This window comes from Trematosphaeria pertusa (assembly GCF_010094035.1).
Source record: "Trematosphaeria pertusa strain CBS 122368 unplaced genomic scaffold BU26scaffold_21, whole genome shotgun sequence".
Taxonomy (NCBI): Eukaryota; Fungi; Ascomycota; class Dothideomycetes; order Pleosporales; family Trematosphaeriaceae; genus Trematosphaeria; species Trematosphaeria pertusa.
Genome location: NW_022987232.1, coordinates 294,986 through 317,880, shown reverse-complemented (window position 1 = coordinate 317,880; position 22,895 = coordinate 294,986). Strand labels below are relative to the sequence as shown.

General features: G+C 53.4%; 7 protein-coding genes across 7 annotated transcripts; 3 read left to right on the top strand and 4 right to left on the bottom strand.

The window, feature by feature from the left end:
* Positions 1-165: 165 nt before the first annotated feature.
* On the bottom strand, positions 166-2,055 carry BU26DRAFT_164028 (nitrate transporter CrnA). Its single transcript, XM_033820179.1, has 3 exons — positions 1,800-2,055; positions 1,619-1,712; positions 166-1,566 (listed from the first exon to the last, which is right to left on the bottom strand). The coding sequence occupies exons 1-3, from the start codon at positions 1,954-1,956 to the stop codon at positions 264-266; spliced, it is 1,554 nt and encodes a 517-aa protein (XP_033677038.1). The 5' UTR covers positions 1,957-2,055; the 3' UTR covers positions 166-263.
* Positions 2,056-3,349: 1,294 nt separating this feature from the next.
* BU26DRAFT_524673 (S-adenosyl-L-methionine-dependent methyltransferase) lies at positions 3,350-5,274 on the bottom strand. Its single transcript, XM_033830337.1, has 9 exons — positions 5,145-5,274; positions 5,039-5,073; positions 4,906-4,985; positions 4,830-4,852; positions 4,622-4,760; positions 4,550-4,572; positions 4,465-4,502; positions 3,856-4,413; positions 3,350-3,804 (listed from the first exon to the last, which is right to left on the bottom strand). Exons 1-9 carry the CDS (start codon positions 5,232-5,234, stop codon positions 3,729-3,731), a joined length of 1,062 nt encoding a protein of 353 aa, XP_033677037.1. The 5' UTR covers positions 5,235-5,274; the 3' UTR covers positions 3,350-3,728.
* An 851-nt stretch (positions 5,275-6,125) lies between these two features.
* On the bottom strand, positions 6,126-7,286 carry BU26DRAFT_510970 (uncharacterized protein; the record flags this gene model as incomplete). The annotated part of the gene is made up of 1 exon (XM_033827265.1): positions 6,126-7,286. The coding sequence occupies one exon, from the start codon at positions 7,284-7,286 to the stop codon at positions 6,126-6,128; it is 1,161 nt and encodes a 386-aa protein (XP_033677036.1).
* A 242-nt stretch (positions 7,287-7,528) lies between these two features.
* Positions 7,529-8,764, top strand: BU26DRAFT_571273 (uncharacterized protein; the record flags this gene model as incomplete). The annotated part of the gene is made up of 1 exon (XM_033834118.1): positions 7,529-8,764. The coding sequence occupies one exon, from the start codon at positions 7,529-7,531 to the stop codon at positions 8,762-8,764; it is 1,236 nt and encodes a 411-aa protein (XP_033677035.1).
* Positions 8,765-8,985: 221 nt separating this feature from the next.
* On the bottom strand, positions 8,986-9,827 carry BU26DRAFT_524669 (uncharacterized protein). The gene is made up of 3 exons (XM_033830336.1): positions 9,415-9,827; positions 9,231-9,353; positions 8,986-9,179 (listed from the first exon to the last, which is right to left on the bottom strand). The coding sequence occupies exons 1-3, from the start codon at positions 9,526-9,528 to the stop codon at positions 9,093-9,095; spliced, it is 324 nt and encodes a 107-aa protein (XP_033677034.1). The 5' UTR covers positions 9,529-9,827; the 3' UTR covers positions 8,986-9,092.
* Positions 9,828-9,982: 155 nt separating this feature from the next.
* Positions 9,983-11,337, top strand: BU26DRAFT_467989 (uracil-DNA glycosylase). The gene is made up of 3 exons (XM_033825274.1): positions 9,983-10,412; positions 10,469-10,928; positions 10,978-11,337. Exons 1-3 carry the CDS (start codon positions 10,087-10,089, stop codon positions 11,086-11,088), a joined length of 897 nt encoding a protein of 298 aa, XP_033677033.1. The 5' UTR covers positions 9,983-10,086; the 3' UTR covers positions 11,089-11,337.
* Positions 11,338-13,522: 2,185 nt separating this feature from the next.
* Positions 13,523-14,463, top strand: BU26DRAFT_510967 (uncharacterized protein; the record flags this gene model as incomplete). The annotated part of the gene is made up of 4 exons (XM_033827264.1): positions 13,523-13,637; positions 13,725-13,904; positions 14,027-14,175; positions 14,311-14,463. The coding sequence occupies 4 exons, from the start codon at positions 13,523-13,525 to the stop codon at positions 14,461-14,463; spliced, it is 597 nt and encodes a 198-aa protein (XP_033677032.1).
* Between the last annotated feature and the right edge of the window lie 8,432 nt (positions 14,464-22,895).

Below are 22,895 nucleotides of genomic sequence, written 5' to 3'. Positions count from 1 at the left end.
ATGCAGGATTACCGGGTCTGTTGGCTGCGACAAGTCGGCCATGGTAAGTCGTGATGGAGATAAATAGTCATCGGATATACCCGCAGCAAGACAAATGCAATCATAAATGCTCGTTACAGTCTCCAGTACGTCAAAGTACAAAACTTGGATATCTCAGACACAAAACGCCGCGCCCGTTTTCCGCACCCACCCATCATGTATACATGTACAACATGCCGAATGATCCATTCATTGCCCTCTAACGCCTCCCCTCTCCCCACCGACTACCGCCCACCAACCTGCCCCTTCGGAATCGGCTTAATCCACGCCACAGCCAAATTAATCCCAATAGTCATAACGCCAATAATCCAAAACACCTTCCCATAGTCCTTGCCATTATACCGGAAGATGATAGCGAAGACAACACCGCCGAAGTTGCCCGCCGCGCCAGTGAAGCCCGACACGACGCCGTTCGCATAAGGGTGGACGTGCGGCACGAGGCCGAAGTCAGCGCCGTTCCCACCCTCGAGGAAGATGGCCATGCCGGCCACGAGGCCGAACATGGTGGCTTGCGATTTGGAGTCGAGCACGCCGATGACGATGAGGAAGACGCCCGTGAGGATGCCGTAGCTGTGTAGGACGGCCTTCTTGGCCCAGACGCTGTGTGTGCGGCGGTATGCGAGGTCGCTTACGTACCCGCCGAGCGGCCGAGTCACGCCGTTTAGGAGGCCGAACATGGCGGCCCAGTTACCCGTGTTTTGGAGCCCCATCGTCGGGAAGTTCTTCATGTAGTAGTTCCCTAGGATGGAGTTGATGGCCAGCTCGGCGCCGAAGGTGCAGAAGTAGCAGGCGGCGGTTACGATGGTCTGCGGGCTGATCATCACGGAAGCGACTTCTTTGAACGAGGGTTTCTGGATGACTTCGCCGCGGGCTGTGTCGAGCATTTCTTGGTCGGTCGTCTGGTGCTCGTTGTCTTTCCAGCCGTGGGGCTTCTCTTCGTCGGAGGCGGTGCCGAGGGAGTGCTCGCGCTCCTTGTCGACGGGGATGGGCGCGTCGGTGATGTTGCCTGGGACATCTGTAACAGTGCCGGGCACGTCAACGACGCCGGTTACCGAGTGGCGGCGTATGTTTTCTTCTGCAGCAGCGAACCGGTCGTTCCACTTGCCGGTAGGCGTGTCGTCGCAGAGGAGGAGCAGGCAAAGAGCGACGAAGACGATCAGGATGCCGGGCACGATGAAAGAGACACGCCAGGCCTTGTGGGTCGCGAGGCCGTCACGGACGAGGCTGCTGTAGACGGCGGGCATGACGAAGTATGTGACACCTCCGCCAAGATTGCCCAAGCCGCCTGTCAGCGCGTTCGCGGTGCCGACGACATTCTTGTCGAAGAAGCCGGTCGTCCAGACCTGGCAGGGAACGAAGGAGCCGCCGAGAATACCGATGAAGAAGCGCAAAGCGTAGAGTCCAGAGGCATTGAACACGGCGCCGGCGAGAAAGGTAGGAACGGCACCAGCAAGGAGGCAGCCAGCAAAGGTCTTCCTTGGACCGAAGTGATCACAGGCGGGACCAGCGACAAGACGAACGATTAGCCTGTGAACGTGTTAGTCATGGCCCTACGGTTACATTGGCAAGAAAAACTTACGTAGCCGTCAGTGCGATAATGTTAGAGTTCGCAACCTGGAACTGCTGCATATGGATATCCTTCGCGATGACATCCGCCAGGAGAGGCGGGAAGGCTGCATGCCCCGGATCAGCAATCTTCCTAGCAAGCGCGCGTGTAGGGATGCTGCGAGATAAGCAGTATGCGGGTTGATGTCACTCACCATACCACGACCAAAATGCTATCATGAAGCCGAACCATGAGAAGAAGAAGACGCGGCCATAGCGGTCGGAGACAGGATTGAGGAACGGGATTGATCGCGCTTTCTTGTTGATGGGGTTGATCTCGGGGTGCGCCCAGAGGAGCGAAAAATTGACCATCTTGACCGCGATTGAGCTATGCAAATAGCTCGTAGCTCTCGCTCCGCGTTTTAAAGTCCTCTGAAGTCGTGAAAGAGCTAGCGAGAGACAGACAACTCAGCCCGTGCGACTTACAAGTCGATATTAATACTCCGCCAAACGCGACCACTGACGTGTGCCGGCAAGTCAAGCATCTCCGATGAAATAGCCAAGGGGATCATGCGAATTCCGCGGGGAAGATCCGTCCCATACTGCGATCCCTACATCGACCGGGGTCTGCGTGTGGGAGCCATTGGAGAGGTTGTGGCGGCCCCTAGAACGGTACAAGCGCGAGGCGAATGCTTGCAGATAGGGCTATGGGAGCATCGATATCATGGTGGCTGGGTCGAGATGCAACGGGTGGCTTGCTTGGACGGTCTTGATGCTCAGAAGATGCGAGTTGGCATCAAGCTAGATGCAGACAATCAGAGATCGTGAACTGAAATCATGAATGCGCTGGGAGCTTGGATAGCCATCTCGTCCGAAGAAGAAAAGCTGGCGAGGGCATCAAGGGAACCATTGGCCAGCGAACAGCCTGATTGTTGATCCGCTTATCTTGCACATCCAGTAGCGCTGGCGCTTTCTACGTTTCTGTGGGCCTTATCAGTAGCAGAAATTCAGATGGCTCCTGGGTCTATATAAACGCTCACGAACCGCTTTTTCCGCGGCGAAGCCCATCCCAAATGTTACCCGATCCTCCTACATCATCGTACTGTGCATGCTGAAGGCCTTCGCAGTCCTATCGGTCGTCGACACCTTCATTCGTCGACCGCTATATCCTTATCTTCTCCCCGGGTAGATCCTACGGCAGCCAAGCCGTGAACGTCAGCTCCAGCATCGCAAACCCCGCAAGACGTTCCGAAATACTGCTGCGTCGAGAGAAGCTTTCCAGGGCTTTTCTTACCTGTGCCTCATTTCTTGGCCATATGGAGTCCGAAGCTTGACATTTTCCAAGAGCTCAAAGAAGCCGTTCCGTGCCTGGATGCATCGTCGTCAGTGTTGGGATTAGCTCCCGTCCTGCGCGGGATGATCGCTTGGCCCTTATCTCTGCCCCGCGGAAGCGACCAATAAGAAGACCTGACCAATTCGGAGTGTCGGAGATGCTGGGCAATCGCTCGATCACGTGCAAGCCCTGCATTCCAGTCAGAAACGTGTCCCTGCAGGAATGTGTGCTGAAAGTATGCTGAAATACGAATTCGTAAGAGTCGGGTGTCCCGGTTGTCGGGAACTGTGCGTTTCAGGGTGAATCAAGGCCCTAAAGATGCCGCCGTCGCGGGCTCGTCCCTGCAGAACGTCGAAGCAAGGGAGCCGCGTGGGGTATTAGGGACTGGAGATGGGGGAAGGGGAAAGCGGGATGGGCTAATAATAACCAAGAGCAACATGATATAACATTTGCTGGGTTCCAAACCTCGTTCCGTATTCAATTGCTTGTGCCAATCTTCAATGAACACCATGCTCGTACTCCAACGCTCAAATTCGGTCCATTATCCAACAGAATCGACGATGTCCGACTGTAGAATCGGCTTTTGGAAACAGCAAAAGGCCCCCGATGTGCTTAATGCATGGATGCGAAGAACAGAAAGTACGCCTAGCTCCACCGATGCCAGAAGTCCTTCGAAAGTGCGAGGTTGCGCGAATGACGAAAACTCCGGAAATAGCCGCCGATGAACCGCTTTTGCACCGCTGAAATGCTGAAGACTGAAGGCAAGGAAATTCGTTATGCGTGTACATCAGAAACTATGCGAGGCGACTCGTTAGGACGTAGGCTGAGACGGCGGGCTTGGAACACCGAGTTCGTTTTCTTCTGGCTTTCTCCCCCAGACCACGTAGCTTCCCCCGTCAGCATGAGCCTCGTAGATGGGGTGGTAAAGGTCCACTTACATCTTGTGGTAGGCGTGCACATTCCGATCCGATAGCGCCTTTCGGACATGGACCAAGTAGACTTCGATCTCATCCTTGGTCCAGTTCAGGCCTCTCTGGAACAGCTGAAGGCTGAAAGCTTGCAGCCCGTCGAGAAGATTGGTCTCATTGAACCGGCCGAGCATCTTGAATTGCGGATCCTTCGGCCACGAGTTGATGGGCAGCTTGAATACTTCCTCGTGGACATCCACGAACCCGGCTTGCTCGTACCAGCGTTTCAGCTTGTTTGCGATGCGAAGAGGCTTCCCGAGGTTCATGGCAGCTTGGTCTTGCGTCTGCGTCCACTCTGCGAAAGCGAAATCTGGGCTCATTGTTCCGTCATCACAATAAACTGTTGTCATCATCTCCTGGGATTCCATCCAGCCACCAGGCTTCAAGTAGCGAAACGATTTCGCGATGACGTCCCGAAAGTCCTCGAAACTGCCAGCCAGGAGGCGAGTGTGGATGTAGTCCATAGGATCTAGCATCCAGTCTTCTTCGTTGGCATCGTCGATGACGAACTTGACGTTGTTCGGTACCCTGCGACAGTTAGTTCAGTCAAGTTACTGTGTGTTTCACAGATATGCCTACCACTCGGGCTGGATGGGTGAGAGATCTGTTCCTGTAACCTGAAGAGACGTCAGAGAAGCGCGTTGGGGGTCTTATGGCGACCTACTTCGGCCTTTGGAAACGTATTGCCTGCGATTGTCAGCGCCTGTCGCTCCACAGATGCGTGATAGCCACGTACCCATCTCTATCGCCCATTTGCCTGTTCCTGTGCCAATGTCGAATATTTTGCGTGGGTCCTTTAGTGGCGCGAAGAAATTGCGTCCCTTGAACAGCACCTTCAGAATCTCGAATTGTAGGTCCATCCGCTCGATCTCAAACTACATGCGCAGTGGTCAGCGATGGAGGTCCGCGGGCGGGCGCAGGAGCGGGCTTGGGGCGGGAAGTACCTGGTCGTTGGGAAAAGGATACGCTACGAGTCCGTCAGTCATTTGGCAGGGTACGTGTCTCATTGGTATATCTTACAGCCGGCCTGGTAGCGGTGGTAGGTCCTGCCATTCTCGCGTACAAAGTCGAAGATGCTCTGGTTGACTGACTTGGTGCTCCTGAGAGTTGTCAGCAGGGGCAATTGGAGCGCAGGCAGGCAGGGAAGACCAACGTGTCACAGCTTTCCAGTCCATCCGAGGGGTCGGACTACATGAAGACGGCGGTTAGCTGGATTCGACGGGCGGCGAGAGCTGCGCTCTGCACTGCATCGTACGTACGTCGGCCTCGATGATGGAGCGCGGGCTGACTGCCTCGACGGACGACGGCGGGCTGGTGTCGCGCGGGGGCACAGGAATGGTCAGAGACATGTCGTCGGGCCAGTCTCGAGATGTCGAGGTTCCTGTGTCGGGCTCGTGGAGAAGGCAAAACCACCCAGCGCTGTGGGAATCGAGTGGGCGTTACCAAAGCCACGGGTGCCGGGGGGCAGCTCCTTCCTGATCGGGCGACACCGCACCACGCCTCGCCTAATAAATTGCCTTCGATTTTCAACCGCCGGCATGTCAGCGCGTTTCACCGCCCGCTGCAATCCTCCAGCCAGCGCGTGTGAAATGCGACGGCCGCAGGCTCCTTCATGCTGTCGAATGATGGCGCAACCCGCCGTCCGCGCGCCCGCGTCCCGCCTGCGTGGCTGCTGACCAGCGCAGCCCAACCGCGGGATTGGCCTTCGACGTGTCTTCGATGCCTTTGGAGCGCGACGGTAGATCGTGCATCCCCGCCGCATCCCTAGCGATCCCGCTCTCTGGTGTGGGAGCTTGGCCTGACGTGGCATCGCGAGCTGGTCGGCTTCGGGAGGATGATCCGGACGACTGACAAGAGCGTGCGCGATACCTAGGCAGTGGAGAGGAGGTTGAGGCGAGAAAGCGCATGAACGCTCAGATGTCAATAATACACATCTTTGACGCCTCGTGGCAAGTGCGGCGAGATCGTCTTTCCTTGTTGGGATCCTCATCAGCGGGTCTCATGCGTTGCGATGGAAAAGAACGACCATTTTGCTTTTGATGATGGGTTGTGCCCAAGAACGCCGCATAAGAAGAAAGATATGTCGCCCTGATTCACCAATCCCTTGACATGTTCGTTACTGATGCGCTACCAGTAGCTCTAAGCCAAGCACGCCATACTATAGTACGCCTTTTGATCCGTTCGTTCAGCACCGTTTCGGCCTGCAGTTTAGCAGTATCCGTCTTGCTAGACCCCGCCGACTAGCACAACCCGCGTTGCTCTTCTGTCCTGTTGGAGCGCTGTGCTGCTCGACCAAACAGATATCCATCGGTGGGTGGCCGTGGCCTTAGGAGGGATTCCAAGGGGGCAAAGAGGCAATGTCTACCGAAGTTGGATGGCTCCTCCACCTCCGCGGGCCGCCCAGGAAGGACGAAAAACGTTTCGAAGGAGACCGCCGTCTTGCTCCAGGCTTCCAAGAAATACAGAAACTCAATCTTAAACACGGGGACGTCGACATATTGCATGAACATCTCAAAGGTGCACCTGAAGTACAACTGGACGACTCGCAAACCATTGAAGCACTCTCTGGAATTATACAGCTGCTTCAGCCAACCTAAAGAGAAGGTTTTCCAATCGTAGAATATGCGCAAGTGTTCGAGACTTGGAGATAGTGTTGATTTAACGAGCCGGCTAGTGATCGCTATTCGCGACGGAGTAAGACTCTCTCCCGAGATGGATAGAAACTTGAGCTTCGAGAGGGATTGTGTGTCGAACATGCTCTCCGTCTCGTGGAGCCCGGTTGGGGATTCGCGAGATATTTTCAAGACGTGGAGCTTCTCTGCGAGGAGGTTGGCAACATGCTGGAAGCCCAGGGATTCTGCGGACTCGTCGCGCCGGTGAAGATGACATCGGATGTTAAGAAGACGCATCATAAACTGCATCTGGAAAGAGCTGGTCCCGACAGAGAGCTCCTTCACGTTGGGCAACATGCCAATGAGCATGCAGAGGCAGATGCCAGTGTAATCCCAGTGAGAACGAAGATCATGCTTTAAGCGCTCCCGTTCGCCTAGCGGCCATGTTCGGTCGATGGTGTCGTCGCATGCAGCGAGTGCCTCAGCGCTCAACCGAGCCATATTCCAGCGTCCAAGCCATCCTGTTGTCCAGTCGTGTTTTCCGAGCTCGAGACGAGTGATGTGGCCGGCCCAGTGTGGATGTTGCGCCAGCAGCTCAATGTACTGGGGGAGGCCAGACAGTGTAACAATGCCGATTCGAACGAGGCCTTCGCGTGCGATGGCACGGAAACGGCGGTCGACGAGAGCCAGGTTCATCAAATATTTGTTGCGCTTGCGGCCGGCAAACCTGAGTGCAATATCCAGCAGGATCTCGTCTGGAAGCTTCATAAGATCCTCACCGACCGTCATGGTGGCGGTCGACCTAAGGTTGACTAGATCGAAAATTGGTGAGTAGGAGAGAAGAAGTGAGAGTGAAGTGCTGCTGAAGGGCTTCGCGCTTTGGCTTTCCTGGTCGCGGCTGCCTTTGGTACGCTTCGCTCCTCAACAACTTGTGCAGGGCCTGCTGCAGCGACTCCCCCACCCACATTCTTGACGGACGCGTGCGCCCTACCCGCTTTCGACTTTCTTGCCCCAAACGTCCGGTCTTCGACATGCGCGACCACAAGCGACAAAGTGTCCTTGAGGGGCCTCAGGCTTCCGGAATACCTGTCGCCGGCTCGAAGCTGCTCACTCTGCCAGACGAGCTCTTGCTCAACATAGCTCTCAACATTGACGGCAAGAACTGCGCAGAAGAGGTGGAGGCGAACATCAAGGATTGGAGGATTCTCACTCTGAGGCGCAACCTCAGTCAAAATCTCCGGAATCTGTCTTTGACATGCAGACGCCTCCGAAGCATTGGCCAAGAGGGGTTAGTCAGGAATATTGCCGTCACCCACACCCGCCTTTGGAGACTCGTCCGATTTTTGCTCCAGTATCCCGAGCTCGCCAAAATTGTCTCGCATATCCAGCTCATATCACCTTACCAATTGGATAACAGGAAACGGAATCCTCCTCGGGAAGAAGTCAAGGCCTACTGCGCCATCATGGATAAGACATTGGACTCACCCTATAGGGGCCGGTGGAAGGACGGAGTTCGAGATTCAGAGGATTTCCCTTCCGTGTCACTCTTGGCTTTCTTCGCCATATCCACGAATCTAAACCAGATAACCCTCGGCATGCACACACTCCGCCATGTGGCTGTCGCGAAGGCCATCCTTAACTATGTTGCACATCCTCTGCCTATGCGCTTTCCACGACGACCCGAGTGGTTGCTGTCTCTACTCCCACAGCTCCAAGAGAAGTTAGTCACCTTGGACATTCAACATGATGGCTTCCAAGACCGATGGCTGATGCCGCTGCGAGGTCCCGATCTGAGGCATTTCAGGAACCTTACTCACCTTTCGGCGCCTTACTCGGTACTCGCTTATGAGGTATCTGACGGTCTCCGGGGCTCGCAGTTCTCCGAACCTCCAGCAGAACTCCCCCCGAGCCTAAGATGTTTGAAACTGTACCTTGGAAAGTGCGATACCATTAACCATGGCTGGCTGAACAAAATCTTCCAAGCGTCCGACTACTTTACCAATTTACGTCGCATTCAGCCGTATGCACATGAGACTCTTAGAGCTGCCCTTCGCAGACGAGAATTATTCCCCGAGAATGAAAACGAGCGGCTTCTCTCGTTCCTACAAGCCTGGGATCGTTCTAAAATCAGCTTTGAGGCCTTCTTTCTAACGTCTGAAGACTATAAAGACCTCGCTGTGTCGAGTTACGAGGCGAGTTACGAACGGAAGGACTTCAGGGTGGAGCTTGGCATGCATCTGAAAGAAAAGGGACTCATCCGTTATTAAGGCCAGTGGCTCATTAGTACCGGACAAAGGTGGTATATTGCCCGCTTCAATGCGGCATCCTCTTGGACACCCTACTGAGGACGCGATGTGGCAACGTCAAGGGCAGTGTTCTGGGTGGTATGCTGCACTGGCTGAAGTGCGCTGGAATGCCTTGAGCAGATACATGGAGGAGGACTGGCAAGAACCACGGAGCTTCAAGAGAATGTCATATAGGCAATGGATCCATTCCATTAACTATTCAGGGCAGGGTCATCAAGTCATAAACTAGCACCGGCCCAAGAAATCCTGTCTCTATATTTTCAGTCCGATCCGAGCAGAGAATCACCGCTCAATTCTCATGGGCGGCGTGTCCACCTTGAGCGCCCAGCTCCTGCGCCAACTTGCTGCCCTGCTTGAAGGTGCCATCGGGGTTGCGCTGCACGACGTCAGCCACGCTGGCGGGGAGTCAAGTAGTATAAGCACTCACGCCATCGTCTTCGGTCTTTTGGTGTTGATGCTCTTGAGCGACGTGACCACCGATAGATCCAAGCTCCTTGGCGAGCTCCGAGCCCTTGGTGAAGGTGCCGTCTGGGTTGCGGTCGGGGTGAGACTAATGGACGTTAGCTCTTGAAGATGACTTTACCAAGGGTGATGAAAACGGGTTGACGTACCTCAGCTGCCGCGTTGCTCGATCCATGAGAAGCATGACCACCCTTGGCCGCGATCTCGCGGAGTTCGTCCTTGGGGAGGTTGGCAAAGTTGGCTGGGTTGTTGGTGGCGGACATGATGAAGGGCTTGATGTAGCTTTGTTGAGTTGGTCTTTTTGAGTTGGATGAAAGTTCAGAGTGTGTGATGAAGAAGGAAGCTCGCAGTCTGAAAGACAGAGGGCCTTTATATGCTTTCTCGTCTCACCTACGGGTTTGCTCTGACGTTATGTTGCCTGGAGGAGCAGGCACAACCGTGTCGCGGGATGCTGGGCAAACAACTCTTAACGGGCATCACAATGTCTATCAGCCGCTTTACTGCCTCTGATTTGCTATGAGGCTTCTATCGAGATTCCAGGCTGTTATGCCTTGTACGCTTCCCTGCCAGGCGACGTGTGAGGTGACAAGGGCCGCATGCGGCTACGTCATTCCCAAGTTAGGCGAGACACGCCTCCGTCACGGTTTCACGTGGGGAAATTAACGCTAGGATCATCTAGCGGCTTGCGATTGGACCCTGAGACGCGACTCCCAACCTCGCGTCTCGCTGCCTGGAGCTTCCGCTCATCACCTCCACACTCCATTGCAACATTCTCCGCACCTCAACAAACTAATTGCCCCAATCAATTGCCTCTCGCCACCATGAGTCTCAAGCGGAAGGCAGCAGAGGTCGCCGCAGACGCAGCAAAGAAGCCCAAGGTTAACGCGAGCATCACGTCGTTCTTCGGCGCGCCCAAACCGAAGGCAGATGCAGCCGCAAAGTTCGACAAAGACGCGTGGGTGGCGAAGCTTACCGACGAGCAGAAGGAGCTGCTAAAGCTGGAGATCGACACGCTGCATGATAGCTGGCTGCCGCATCTCAAAGATGTCCTGACCAGCCCGACGTTTCTGGAGCTGAAGCGGTTCTTGAAGAAAGAGCTAGCGAGTGGGAAGACAGTGTACCCGCCCATGAAGGACGTGTATTCTTGGTATGACAGCTAGATACTGCCTTCGTGCACGCCAATTGCTGACCATGAGCGTGCAGGTCGCGTCACACGCCGCTCAACACCGTCAAGGCCGTCATCACCGGTCAAGATCCCTATCACGGCCCCAATCAAGCCCACGGGCTCTGCTTCTCCGTCCGCCCACCGACTAACGCCCCACCATCCCTCCAGAACATCTACAAGGCCCTCAAGAAAGACTACCCCGACTTCGAGGCTCCACCCAATAAGGGCGGTCTGCTGACGCCATGGGCGGACCGCGGCGTCCTGCTCCTCAATACGTGCTTGACTGTCCGGGCCCGCGAAGCTAACTCGCACTCCGGCAAGGGCTGGGAGCTCCTGACTCAGAAGGTGATCGACACCGTCGCGAAGGTGCGCACAACAGGCGTAGTGTTCTTGGCTTGGGGCAGCCCCGCGGCGCAGCGCGTCAAGGATGTAAATAAGGAGAAGCACCTCATTCTGAGGAGTGTGCATCCCAGTCCGCTTAGTGCGAGTAGGGGCTTTGTAAGTGCTAGGCTGCAGCGTTGTGGTGCATGAAGCTGACGTCGAGTAGTTCGATTGCGGACACTTCAAGAAGGCGAACGAGTGGTTGGTGCAGCGCTATGGCAAGGGTTCGGAGATCGATTGGAACCTGAATGTCGATCCGGAGGAAGCGGGCGTCTAGGCGCAGGTGGAGATTCCCAACGGACGTTCCGCAGCAATCAGTCATGCTTTCTGACACTCGTCGGCGAATATGGAATTGCTTGGTCTGCGTTCTTGCTTGCTCATACGGCAGCAAAATCTGGTGTAATTTCTGGGTATAATCGGCGTTGGTTAGGCGCACAGGGGTTTTGGGCGTCAAAGAAAAGCTAGCGAAATGGCTATCGGATTAATAAGTCGCTCAGTGCGAAATGGATACTCTCTCCGGCTTGCCACTCACCAATCATGTGCAGTTTTGCTTCCGAGTGCTATTTGCTGACGAGAACACAGTCTGCGACCTTTCCGCCCTCGAGTATAAAAGCCCCTTCGTCTCTCGTGTCAGCTTCCTTACTCACTCCACATCTCTTGCTCCTACACTAAAATATGAACCGGACCGCAGTATGGGGAGAAACCTTCGTTGGCATTAAGACATCATTCCAACTAGGGTGGAGAGAATAAAACCTATCCGCGAAGTGCGCATGTCTGGCTCTTCGGGCCGGCATAACACTAGTACATTCGATCAGGGCCGTCTTGGGGTAGCAAGGCACCGCGTCGTTTTGCAATGGAAATGTTCTTTCACATTGCGGCGTGCGTCACTTCATCCTGTAGGTTCGATCCCTGGACATCCGTCACGGCATTATGCACAGCGAGCTCCGTCCTGCCCCGCCCCGCCCGGGCCAAAGCGTATATATATCCCCCTCCTCTTCCCTGCTCCTCTCCACTTTACTGCGCGCTCCTCGACTACTTCAGGCACTAAAAATGCCGGGACGAAGACGGCATGCGGAATGGACTCCGTGGGTCTTAAAATTCATGTCTTGCATCACGATGCCTAAATCCCAGTCTTCTTGAGTCTTATGGCTGGAATCTGAGACTAAAAAGATCACGCAATGGACAATGTGGAGTTCTCCCTCTTCCTGAAGTCGTCAGGTAGAGTAATGTGGTGATAGATGGAGGTTTGACTCGCGCCTCGCCCACCCATGGGCGATGAGCCCCCTTTTGCACACCAACAAAAAAGAGCGCACGGGCGCGATGCTGACTCGCGCAAGGCTCCGCGTTGCTCTTATCCTAGGGATGTCGAATGCACTCTGGCTGCGTGTTTCGGACGAGGGAAATGTATATAAACCCCGACCACCTCTCTGTTCATCCACACTGATGAGTGCTCTGTACAGAAGACTTCTGGCCACAACACCGAGTGGTGTTTTCGATACCTAGAAGAAAAATGGAAGCCGGAGATGATTACAGAGGTCCCTAAATCGCGTCGGCCGGCTCAGATGGTATAGGGTTCAATATGGCTCGATAATCGGGGTCGCCCGCGACGGAGTCCCCTGATCATCATGGAACGCGATAACACCTCCGCGCGCAATGGGTACACCACCTGGAGTTATCTAGAAGCCCTCAAGGAAGGCCTTATACCGTATTACAAGCTCGGGGAAATATTTGTACAGGATAACGCTCGTATACACACCTCCTACGAAGCTCGCGAGTTCTTGGAGTCGCATGGCATCTGGGTGGCAGAATGGCCACCCTACTCACCAGACCTCAACCCGATCGAACACCTCTGGTGGGCTCTCAAAAAGCTACTCCATCGCGATTATCCACAGTACGCCAATTTCAGTACAGCAGAAAGTGAGCGGGATGGCTTTTGTGAAGCTCTGAAGGCGTCGTGGCGGAAAATACCTAATGCGCTCATCAAGACCCTCATACTTAGTATGCCGCGACGACTAGAGGCTTGCCGTAAAGCCCGAGGGCGGCAAACGAAGTATTGAACACCAAATTATCGAAACCGCCAAAAAAAAATTCAGTATATAGAGTATTGTACGATAAATATTTACAAAAAGGTGGGTTGAAAATGGTGGGTGATGAAGCCCGTGCGTTGAGCTGTAACCGAACTTTTGACCTGGTACTGTACATTCCAACCGCCTTTTCTTCTCCCACTAAAAAGGATCAACACATCTAGAAATGTGGAGGGTCTCTTTGGAGTCTAAAAAGGGTAACAGCAAGAGCCATGTCTAAAATTATCAATTCCCAAATGTCGTGGCCGGAGAGAAACCATAACACAAGACTACTATGGCCTGTGTCGGTATTCTACGGACGATGGATAGAAGCTACAATTGTTCAGCACAGCAAGACGGTAGATCAACGGCGGGCTATACACCACTTGGAAATGGCCGTAGCACTCTACTTTCCCGGCAATCACAGTCAAAAACCATATGCCCAGCGATTCTAAATCCTTCCTTGTTCCACATATCGGAGTCTCCAACCCTCCGTTTTCCAGTCGACGAAAGGGTATATAAACCCGCTTTGGCCTTCCCCTCCTTGACACTGCAGTCCACCTCCAGTTTCGCGTAGGACTAAAAGGGTCGGCCGCATGCAACATGCGGAGCACTCCTGACGTTTTAAAACAGGCATTCATCGCCGCAATGGCTGAATCGGCCTTCTCTGGAGTTACATATCTACTGGTCGGACTGGTCGGGCTTTCAACGAGAATTGTGTCGATATCACTACTCGATGGTGGTGGTGAAGCACTTCCACTACGTATGCATCCACGGTTTCTTTATGGATGGGAAGAGCAGAAAGTCGTTCGAGCTTAGATGTGTGTATTTTGGACTAATACTGCTCAAGGTTTGGCGGAGAGAAGCATGGGTTTTTGGGCATCTCTTTATGATGCCGTATCGCCAGCTTGCTTGTCAGAACGAGACATGAGCTTCCGCTTGCTGGGTTTTGATCCTCCCCGGCGAAAATCCTTCAATCTCGAACGCTCTAAGAGAAGTGATAAGCCTCCAAGTCAGTATTTTCTAACCTGTACGTTTCAGCCCCTACAGCCCCTGCCTATCGAATTCCATTCTTGACGGTTTTAGAGAAAGCCATGTTTGGGGATAGTGTGCCTCATGGAAGTAGCAGGCGCCTTGGACTATTTATTATAGGTGGACATTCTCCGTTCGAGCAAGGGGAAGCGTCCGCTGACTTTGGGAAGACTACAGCCATGTTGAAATGCAGTATCTTTTTTGGCCAGGCATTTCCATGGCACTGGTATTTGTGGTATTTTGGTGGTCCGCAGAAGCATAGTGCGGGAGTACGTGGAATATTTTGCCTCGCTACTCCATATGATTGACTTCGTTCATTTTCATTTCTTTCCTTCTAAGCTCATGGTCCAGATATATGAGATGTTTCGGAGACAGTAGGGCCGTGAGACGAATATCTTGACCAGCCCACCAAGGCAGTTATCGAAGGCAGGAAGAAGAAGAGAAGGGCCGAGAAAGCACGCATAGTATTTTGGGCAGCCGCGCCGCTGGCAGCTCAGGACATTGGACCGCGTTGTGGTGGTTTTGGTGCGACTTCCAAAATCCTGGGGATGGAATGAGGTCCTATCCAAGAAGATTTGGTCTGTTCAGTTCCGGCGTCCTCTCTTTCCATACGACAATTGTGAGGAGTTTTCGGACCCCACTTCCGTTGAAAGCTGCCAATGTCGACTTTTGCAGCTGAAATAGGCATTTGCGAGCGACTGCACCGTCTTCTACCCTCGCTCTGGACCCCGAGTACCAACATGAAAGGAAATAGGGGTTGTCTTTCGAGTACTCGAGCAAGCCGTTAAGATCCCAAAGCCCAAAGCGGACGTACTGGGGCAGGGCTCTCTTTTTCGAGAGGCAGGAGGGGAAGCACGGCCATGAATTTTGAAGTAAGAAACTTAGAAGTCGCTTGGGTTACGTTCATTTGATGTATGTCCATTTGTTTGGTCTCGCTTCCCCAATGAACCACAAAGTCAACCCCCAAATTTTTGGGAGAGGTCTTATAGCCATAACGAAGGACTTCGGAGCCATTCCTACCAGCAAAAATTTCGGAAATGGACCGAAGTCTTTGGGCACCCGTCCCCATCTGTCCAAGAGAGTTCCGTGGTGCCCAGCCCTCTCACGCTCTCCGCTCATAGACATTGCGGGGGTCCGTTTTTTCTTCCCATCGGCGCTTCGTATTTTTGTTCGATCCCAAGGCAGCCAGTGCCGCAATGAAAGTTGGGAGATCTCTTTCCAACTCAGAAAACATCGCCGACAATGATTCTAGCTTTAGACTGCGCTTCAGCTCCACCAGAAAGGGAGGCCATAAACGAAGTAAGCAAGCCTTTCCGGAGCCGGCACCATCGGAGAGCGCTGTTTCTTCTTTTAGTTACAATCGCCGAAGCTCGTAGAGAAAAGCCTTATGGAATAGGGGGAGAAAAAGGCAGCGTTCCTCCATCGAAGTCCTCGCACAGTTGTTTCTTTCCGGACTTCTCTCGCAGCGAAAGAACCATGTAGCTTATCGTGCTCACCCTCGAGAGATGCAGGCCATGCAAAGGTAAGCCGATAATTTGCAGACTAATAAGCATCGGCACATGCACTTCCATTTTGCAATACTCCGCTTTCTGTCCAGGAGAGTCTTAATGCACCCAATCCGAACGGACTCCCTTTGTATATGTTCATTTTGTTTCGGTTCTTCCCCCATACCCTACCTCGGTCAAGATTTCGACCCTCAAGGTAGCTAGGAAATATCCTCCGCAAGACTGAGATTCTAGACCGCGAAAACATGGACGATGTCGAACTAAGTTTCTGATTAAGCCTCCGGCGGGGAAACATTCATCTTGAAGTGTTCGAATTTTTGTTCTCGCGGCCATGTAATCAGGACTATCGGGGTTTTAGCCGAAGTCATCTGTGCCGAATTTTGGGATGGGTTTACTGTAGCCTCCCCGGTGAAGAAATAAAAGCCGTAGGATGCTGTGTACAACGTTGAGAAGTCGCGTCCACATTATTCGAGCGCCTTTGAGTTTTAATTCTCGCTCTTCGGTCCAAGACATATTCGTGTATTTCTTTAAGCTTCTCGAGCAGAAGGGGAATGTCTGAGCGTAAACCTGGTTTCTAGCCCGTTATTGCAGAACGGAAAAAGGACACATAAACTGGCTAGGCAAAACTTTTGTTCTGTTGGCACGAAGCATGTCAGGTTCACACTTGCGTTTTGGTCCCACCAGAGCGCATGACTCTGTGTCTGAATAGCTTCAAGTCCTCGCTCGCAGGAGGAGACGCACATGGTCTGGATAGCCGAGATCTTCTGGGTGCACTGGGCTCAATTTTGTGCGGTTATGTTTGTTTAGATGCCGCTTCCTCTTTCTCAAGACATGTAACTGGCATTTCACTCTTTTGGCGACAGCTGGATCTTGTAGGATGCCCAAAGGAGGAAAGAAGTACGCATCGCACTGCGGTCATTAACCTCGGGGGTCCCGAGCCATCGAAATTGCTGTTGTTTGTTTGGATCTCTGCTGCTCAGCCATCGAGTTGGGAAGCAAGCTCTTTGGAACAAGCACTAGCACGATAAGTTTCTAGGGGCGGAAGGAGACGCATCGTAGACTTTGATTCCTTTTTGGGTTCGCACTGCTTCTTCTTTTTTGCTGGTACCGTATATGTAGTATACTCTCATCTTCTTTATGACGAGGTCGAGCGAATTTATGACTGCGCGCGCACTGCTCCGTCATGTCGAAATACGGATGGCCCTTGGATCCCTCTTCCTTCTCCACGACATGTGATGTGATAAGGCAATTTTTGGTGACAGGGTGTTCACTCCAAGTTCCCCATAATGTCGAGGGAACGTGGTTTCGAATACATTGTGCTCTATGTGACAAGCTCATGGTCTTTGGCACCCCTTTCTCCAAGACATGTGCTCCTGCGGCGCTGCTTTCGCGATCGTGGGAATATAGCAAGTTCGTGCGGAGGGAGAAAGGGGAGGAGACACATGATCGCCAACTCCACTGATTTGGAGTCGTTCTGCTCCATGTGTTGGATTCCGAGCGCTTTGGATCCCTCTTCTTCTACCCCAGGCGTGCTTTGCAGATAATATCTTTTTTTTTGAGCCAGCGGGGAGAGGAAGCGCCGGATATTGTCCGTTGTGTCTTCATTGTTGTAGTTCCGCGACTCTATCGCTGGGTACTCTTCACAATTGGATGTCTTTGCTTTTTCTCCAAGGCATAGGATCTTTTTTCTGCTGATTTTAGAGACAGGGCCGACATAGCAAGTTCACGTGGAAGAAGGAGCATGAGAAGCGTTTTAAAGTCTTCCCCAACACATGGTAGGAGATCCTTGGCCTTTCTGGAGACATTGCGAACATAGTAACTTCGCCAGGTGCGAGGAAGGGGACGCATGCTTCCAGTTGCTCAAGCTTTCTGGCTTGCGCTGCTCCCGTTGGAGTAGCATGGGTTTTCTAATTCTGGTCCTCCTTGTTCCGAGCATGGCCATCTCGTGGGGATGTTTTCGAGACAGTCGGCGCAGACATGGGTGCTGCCGAGGAGATTGTGAGTCGAATGCGTCTGAACTGCAGACTTCCGGGTAAGAAAAGAGAGCCATGATGACGCAGCAACAGCATTCAGAAAGGGTTCTCCATACCTGGTGGTCCTCGTTGATTTTAGTCTTCCCTCCGCCCAATCCATCGAGCAATTCTTGAACGAATTTTAGAGACACAGAAAGGCCATGGCTGTGTCCATGTTGGGTTTTTAGTGTCGGAGTTTGAGGAAATGAGTGTGAAAAGAAGAATGAGAAGGATGTGGAAGGGCTTTCTCTATCCAAGAACTGACTAGACATAGACAAGATGATGAGATAAGCTAGGAAAGAGGGAAATCCACCGCGCCCTGGCAGAGTCTATCCTTCGTCCAAACGCGGCATCCCAAGGCGCGGAATAAACTTACACTGCAGTGCGAAACCGCTCTGTGGAAAACCACGTGGTAAGTTAAGTCTCACCACTCACACCCCAGACCCATCCGGGACCCTATCATCCAGCCTCGATTGGGACTGCAGCGCTTGCTTTTCCCTTTTCCCTCGCCTCCTCCTTACTCTCATCAAGCGCCACCTTCAACTGCTTCAAATACGCCCCAAACTCACCGAAGCTAGTAAGATCCATGCCGCGGGTGCAAGTGTTAAGATTTACGGCAACAGACTGCAGATGATCGTAGCGCCTCTTAACCTTGAGGTAAATCTTGCGGACGTTGTTTTCTCGCAGCTGATCTTCGGTGGAGCAGCTGCCGCAGGAAGAGGATGGGGCCGGGGAGAGAGTTGAGCGCTTGGCTTCTTTGAGGGACTCGAGCTCTTTGGTGAGCGCGGCGTTGGTGGCTTGGAGGGTTGAGACCTGTTCTAAAGCTGCTTCGGCGGCGGCGGCGGCGGCGGCGGTATCAGCGGCAGAGGTCGTATACTTAGTATCGTCGAGAGTCCTCATCAGCTCTTCGTGCTCTTCCTGTTCTTTCTTGAGAGCAGCCTTCAGAGTTGCATTCTCCACTTGCAAATCGGCGAGCGTGTAGTTCTTCTTCCGCTCAGTGTCTAGTTCCTCTTGAAGCTCACCACGCTCAGCTTTCAGAGCGGCGTTCTCCGCTTGCAAGTCGTCGACCGTGCCGCTCTTCTTCCGCTCAGCGTTCAAATCCTCTTGCAGCTCATCACGCTCAGTCTCCAGATCACCAGCGTTGCCCTCGGCTTCTTCAAGTCTCGCCTTGAGCTTGCTGTTCTCCTCTCTAGCGCTTGCCAGCTCCTGATCCAGTTTTTGCTGGTTCGTCCTGAGCTCCGCAATATCTTGGTTCAACTCTCGATTAAGCAGGGTCTCGGTGTATTTCTCCGCCTCCCACTCGGCGCGAAGCCTTTTCAGTTCGTCGGAATGTTCACGCTTAACGCGTTCAAGCTCCTCTTCCAGATCGTTCGCCCGGCTGGTTTCAGCTTTGAGAAGCTCGGCGCTGCTCGACGAAATTGAAGAGGCACCGCGTAGCGTAGGAGTAGAAGCAGGGAAAGAGACAGCGCCTGGCGGTGTGAGTTCCGAATCGCTATTGTTGCTCGCTCTGTTATTGATATTGGCAAAGGACCAGTTGTTCTGCAACACGTTCTGAATTGGCGGAACCGGATCCTCATTGCCAGAGACTGCGGGCTTAGCATCATCGTCCTCATTGCTTGCGCTGTTGTTGAACGAAGAAAGTCTGAGCTGCGAGCAGAAGCCTTTTCTGCGTGCGAAGCGTGTGATCAGCGGCATATCGTCCTCATCGTCCTCATCGTCCTCATCGTCCGATACCGTGAGGTCAATGTATGGGCTCGCTAGGGCAACATTGTCCACCTTCTTCTTGGTATTTGCCTTAGCGCGCGGTTTGGCCTTCATCGTCGTAGTGACATCGTTTGTCTTTGTCTTCTGAACCTTAGGCGCGCGGTCTTTGCTGTCGCTCCCTTCCGGCGTCGGGCGTTTCTTCGACTTGGCGTCATTCTCGCTGTCCTTTTTGCTCTTAGTTGTGCTTCTGGTAGTCCTTTTGGGCGTCTCCGTCCTCGGCCTTGCCCTTGGTCGTCGACTCACTGATACCGCAGGTTTGCGTTGTGCTCGCAGATGGCTAAGCATGTTCTTGCCCATATTGCCGTTACTCTGTTCAGGTTGTGGATGCGTGGGGAAGGAATCGGATGAAGGCGTCGGTAGGCGGCATGGGTCGTCTTCAGAGGAATCGATGCTCACGTGCCGCTCGATGTGTGGCCCGTCGTCTTCCGTGCGGCGGCTGATGTCTACCTGTGGTGCGGGAGCTTCGTCTAAGCTCCCATACAGGTGCTCGCGCGGTCGTAGAAGAGTGTTGAAAAGAGGAGAGTTGACAAACTGTTGCAAGAAAGAGGACCGCGGAGGCGGGGTAGCAATCGTACCACTGGAGGGTTCCTGAGAGCGGGTGAGTGAGGGCGGTGGCATGATTAGAGACAAGCAAGTTGGGCTCGAACGAGATCTAATCGCAAACAAATAGTGGTCAGAAGCAACATACAGGACCTGAGAAGAGTAATCGGAAGGACAGCGCTGTCTGATATAGGAAGCTTGCAAGCGACGTGGTACGTGCAGACTGAGGAATCACTGCGAAAGACGTCGGTGAGATAATCCGGTCGAAGAGGTGAGCCGTGCTTGGTGCTCAGTGTAGACGCCCTTGGGCCTGTAGCAAGCCGAATCTGGGCCTTATGAGAGAGCTAGCAAAGCGTCATAAGAGGGAAGAACGAGTCGCCACTAGAGGCAGAGTTGCCGTGCATTCAAAGCATGGTAGTAGTACCGTTGGAGGAATGGACAGAAGGTGGAGAAGAGGTGGCGACTTTTGGATAGTGAAGTGAGAGGAGATGGAAGCTTGCCGGAGCCTTGGCTTGAACGGTGATGAGATGAAACCGGGCCAGATAGTGAGGTGTCTCCGATAGGGCCTTCGAAACTTCAGGTACTGAAGCTGATGAAGGAGTATGGAATTGCTCCGATGCTTGGAAGAGAGAGAGAGAAATGTATGATATAGCCGAAGCCGACAAAGGATAAGGATGAAAGGAGAAGCGGAGGTGTCCAGCATCGGATATCAAGTTGCCTGGTGCCCGACCAAGCCAGGACAAGGACAAGGAAAGAGTCGCTGACGAAGCCGCTCCTGCAGCATAAGACAGCCCGCTCAGGACGCTCAATACGCATCCCACTGGCCATATACCCCATTAGCCAGCCAGCGCTCACAGCCTGCCTAGTCAGTATCACACTGCTCATTGGGAACACGCCGCGCACCATCGGCCGCATTAGAAACACTTCAATTGATCCCCATATGCCTCTACACCCTATTTGGCATATATCTTTGAGGGATATCCAGATTTCTCGTGCTTTTCCATACTCGTGCAGCGCCAGCCCCCATAAAACCATGTCTGAATAATACATATCGACCATGAAGCGAAGTTAGTCCCAGGTGACCAGCAAATACCAAGGTATATGAAGAAAAAGGACGAACCTCAAGGTCCGAAGGGAAGAGAAGATAGAACGCCAAAGCCGTACCCATACAAATCGATCGTACTAATACATCTCCTCCTCCGGCCTTGGACTCCCCACTGCACTAACTCTGCCACTCCTACTACCCGATCCTGACCGGGCAACGCTCCCCTCCTCGTCACCTTTCCGCTCCCTTTCTCGTTCAAGCGCAGCTTGCAGATCCGCATTCTCTGCAACCTTCTGCTCTAGCCGTTTCCGTGCTCCGCTGCGGTCTAGGAGTCTAGCTTCGCGTTCAGCCTTCAATCGCCGCTCTAACTCTTTCAGACGGTGTATCCATTTCTGCTCACTAGGCTGTAATGGACCAGCCTGAGGGTATGGATGATCGGGCTGGCTTTGGAGGGCTTCGACGGCGGACGTTGAGTGGTGCCGAAGGAGGGTTTGCGCCATGCTAGCACGCTTGGAGGAGCCGGGCGATCCTGAACGAGAGGGCGAGCGGCTACTCTCTGTGACTGTCCCGGTTGCCGTGGTAATGGCGCGGAGAGTCTGGACTTCCGACCTGAGAGTCTTGTTCTCGTTGCGCAGTTTGTTTAGCTCTGCGGAGTTGAGTTCGACCACGCCACCGCGGATAGTGCTTGGCCTGCCGATGGAGTCTCGCTGCGCCCTAACAAGTTTCTCAACCTGTTCAAGGCGTTTCATGCGGACGTCAAGAGAGTGTTCGAGTGTCTGGTAGTCTCGCATAAGATCTTTCTCCAAACTGCGGATGCGCTGGCGGAAGCCGCCGATAATGCCTTCGACATTCTTGACAGCAAGGATGATGTTCTTATTGAAGCCGGAAAGGTTCTTCGAGATGAGCTCCATGGACGGAAGATCACCGTTGATGAGGGCATGACTTCGCGACCACTCGGGGCCACAGAGAGTTGAGAGGCGATTCCAGAGCGCATAGAGCAGGTTGTTGCGTTCCAGGAGCTGCTCGCGATATTGCTTCTCGAGATTGTGAAGTTTCTGGCGATCTTGGCTACGGAGGGTCTCAAGCTCGAGGACCTTGGTCTCGTGCTGTTGGATAGTTCGTGTGACAGACTGATGGCCGCGCTTGGCGCTCTCAAAAGCGACCTGGTCTTGACGGCGAGCTTGCCGCTCGCGCTCGAGCATGTCTGACAGGCGACGGCTTTCCATGCCCGTGCTTTCTAGTAGGGTATCTCGATTGCGGAGGAGCCTATCCTTCTCTGCGAGGTCCTGCTTGGTGTTGTCAAGCTCCTGCATGGTAGCCTCGAGGTCGCGTTGTAGCTTGTGAATATCCTGTACGATTGCGTTAAATATATATTTTGGCGATATGGAGGCGAGGTTGGGTACCTTGAGAAGACTAGCCCTTGTACCATTGAGGTTACCAAGGGCTTCGCGGAGGTTGCTCTCGAGCTCATCAAGCCGTTGCTTCCACTGGGTTGCTTCGACTTCCTTGCCTGAGAGATTTTTACGGAGCTTCCTGTTGTCGTCCTTGAGCTTGCCAAGCTGTCCGTTTAGCTCTGTGACGATCTTCTCCACCTCCTGCTTCTCCTGGCTCTCCAGGATGTCGCGCTGCCGCCTCTCCTCTGTCACACGCTCCTCGAGATCGCGGAAGCGCTCTTTCTCATCCTGAATCGTGATGTGGGCATTGTTGAGCGAAGACTCGAGCTCGCCAATCTTGATCTTGTCACCTTCCTGCTCCTCGCGCAAGAAGTCGATCTCGCCTTGGCATGACTCAAGCTGAATTTCGAGCCTCTCGTTCTTCGACTTCTCGTCCGACAATACTTTGTCTTGCCTGCCCAGCTCTTGATTGGCATCCTCAAGTTCCGACTCGAGGTTCTGGATCTTGCGCAGGCTCGCGTCTCGGTCATCCTCCAGCTGCACTAAGCTCTCGCTTACATTCTTCATCTCCTGCTGGAGAGCGTGGAAGTCCTCGTTCATATTTTCCAGCTCGGTGACGAGGCGGTTGCATTCTTGCTCTTTTTGCTCGATCTCGTTCTCCAGTCGTTCGACGGTGTCCAAAGCTTGCTGCCTTACGTTCTCGCACTCTTGCTCCTTGTCCTCTAAGAG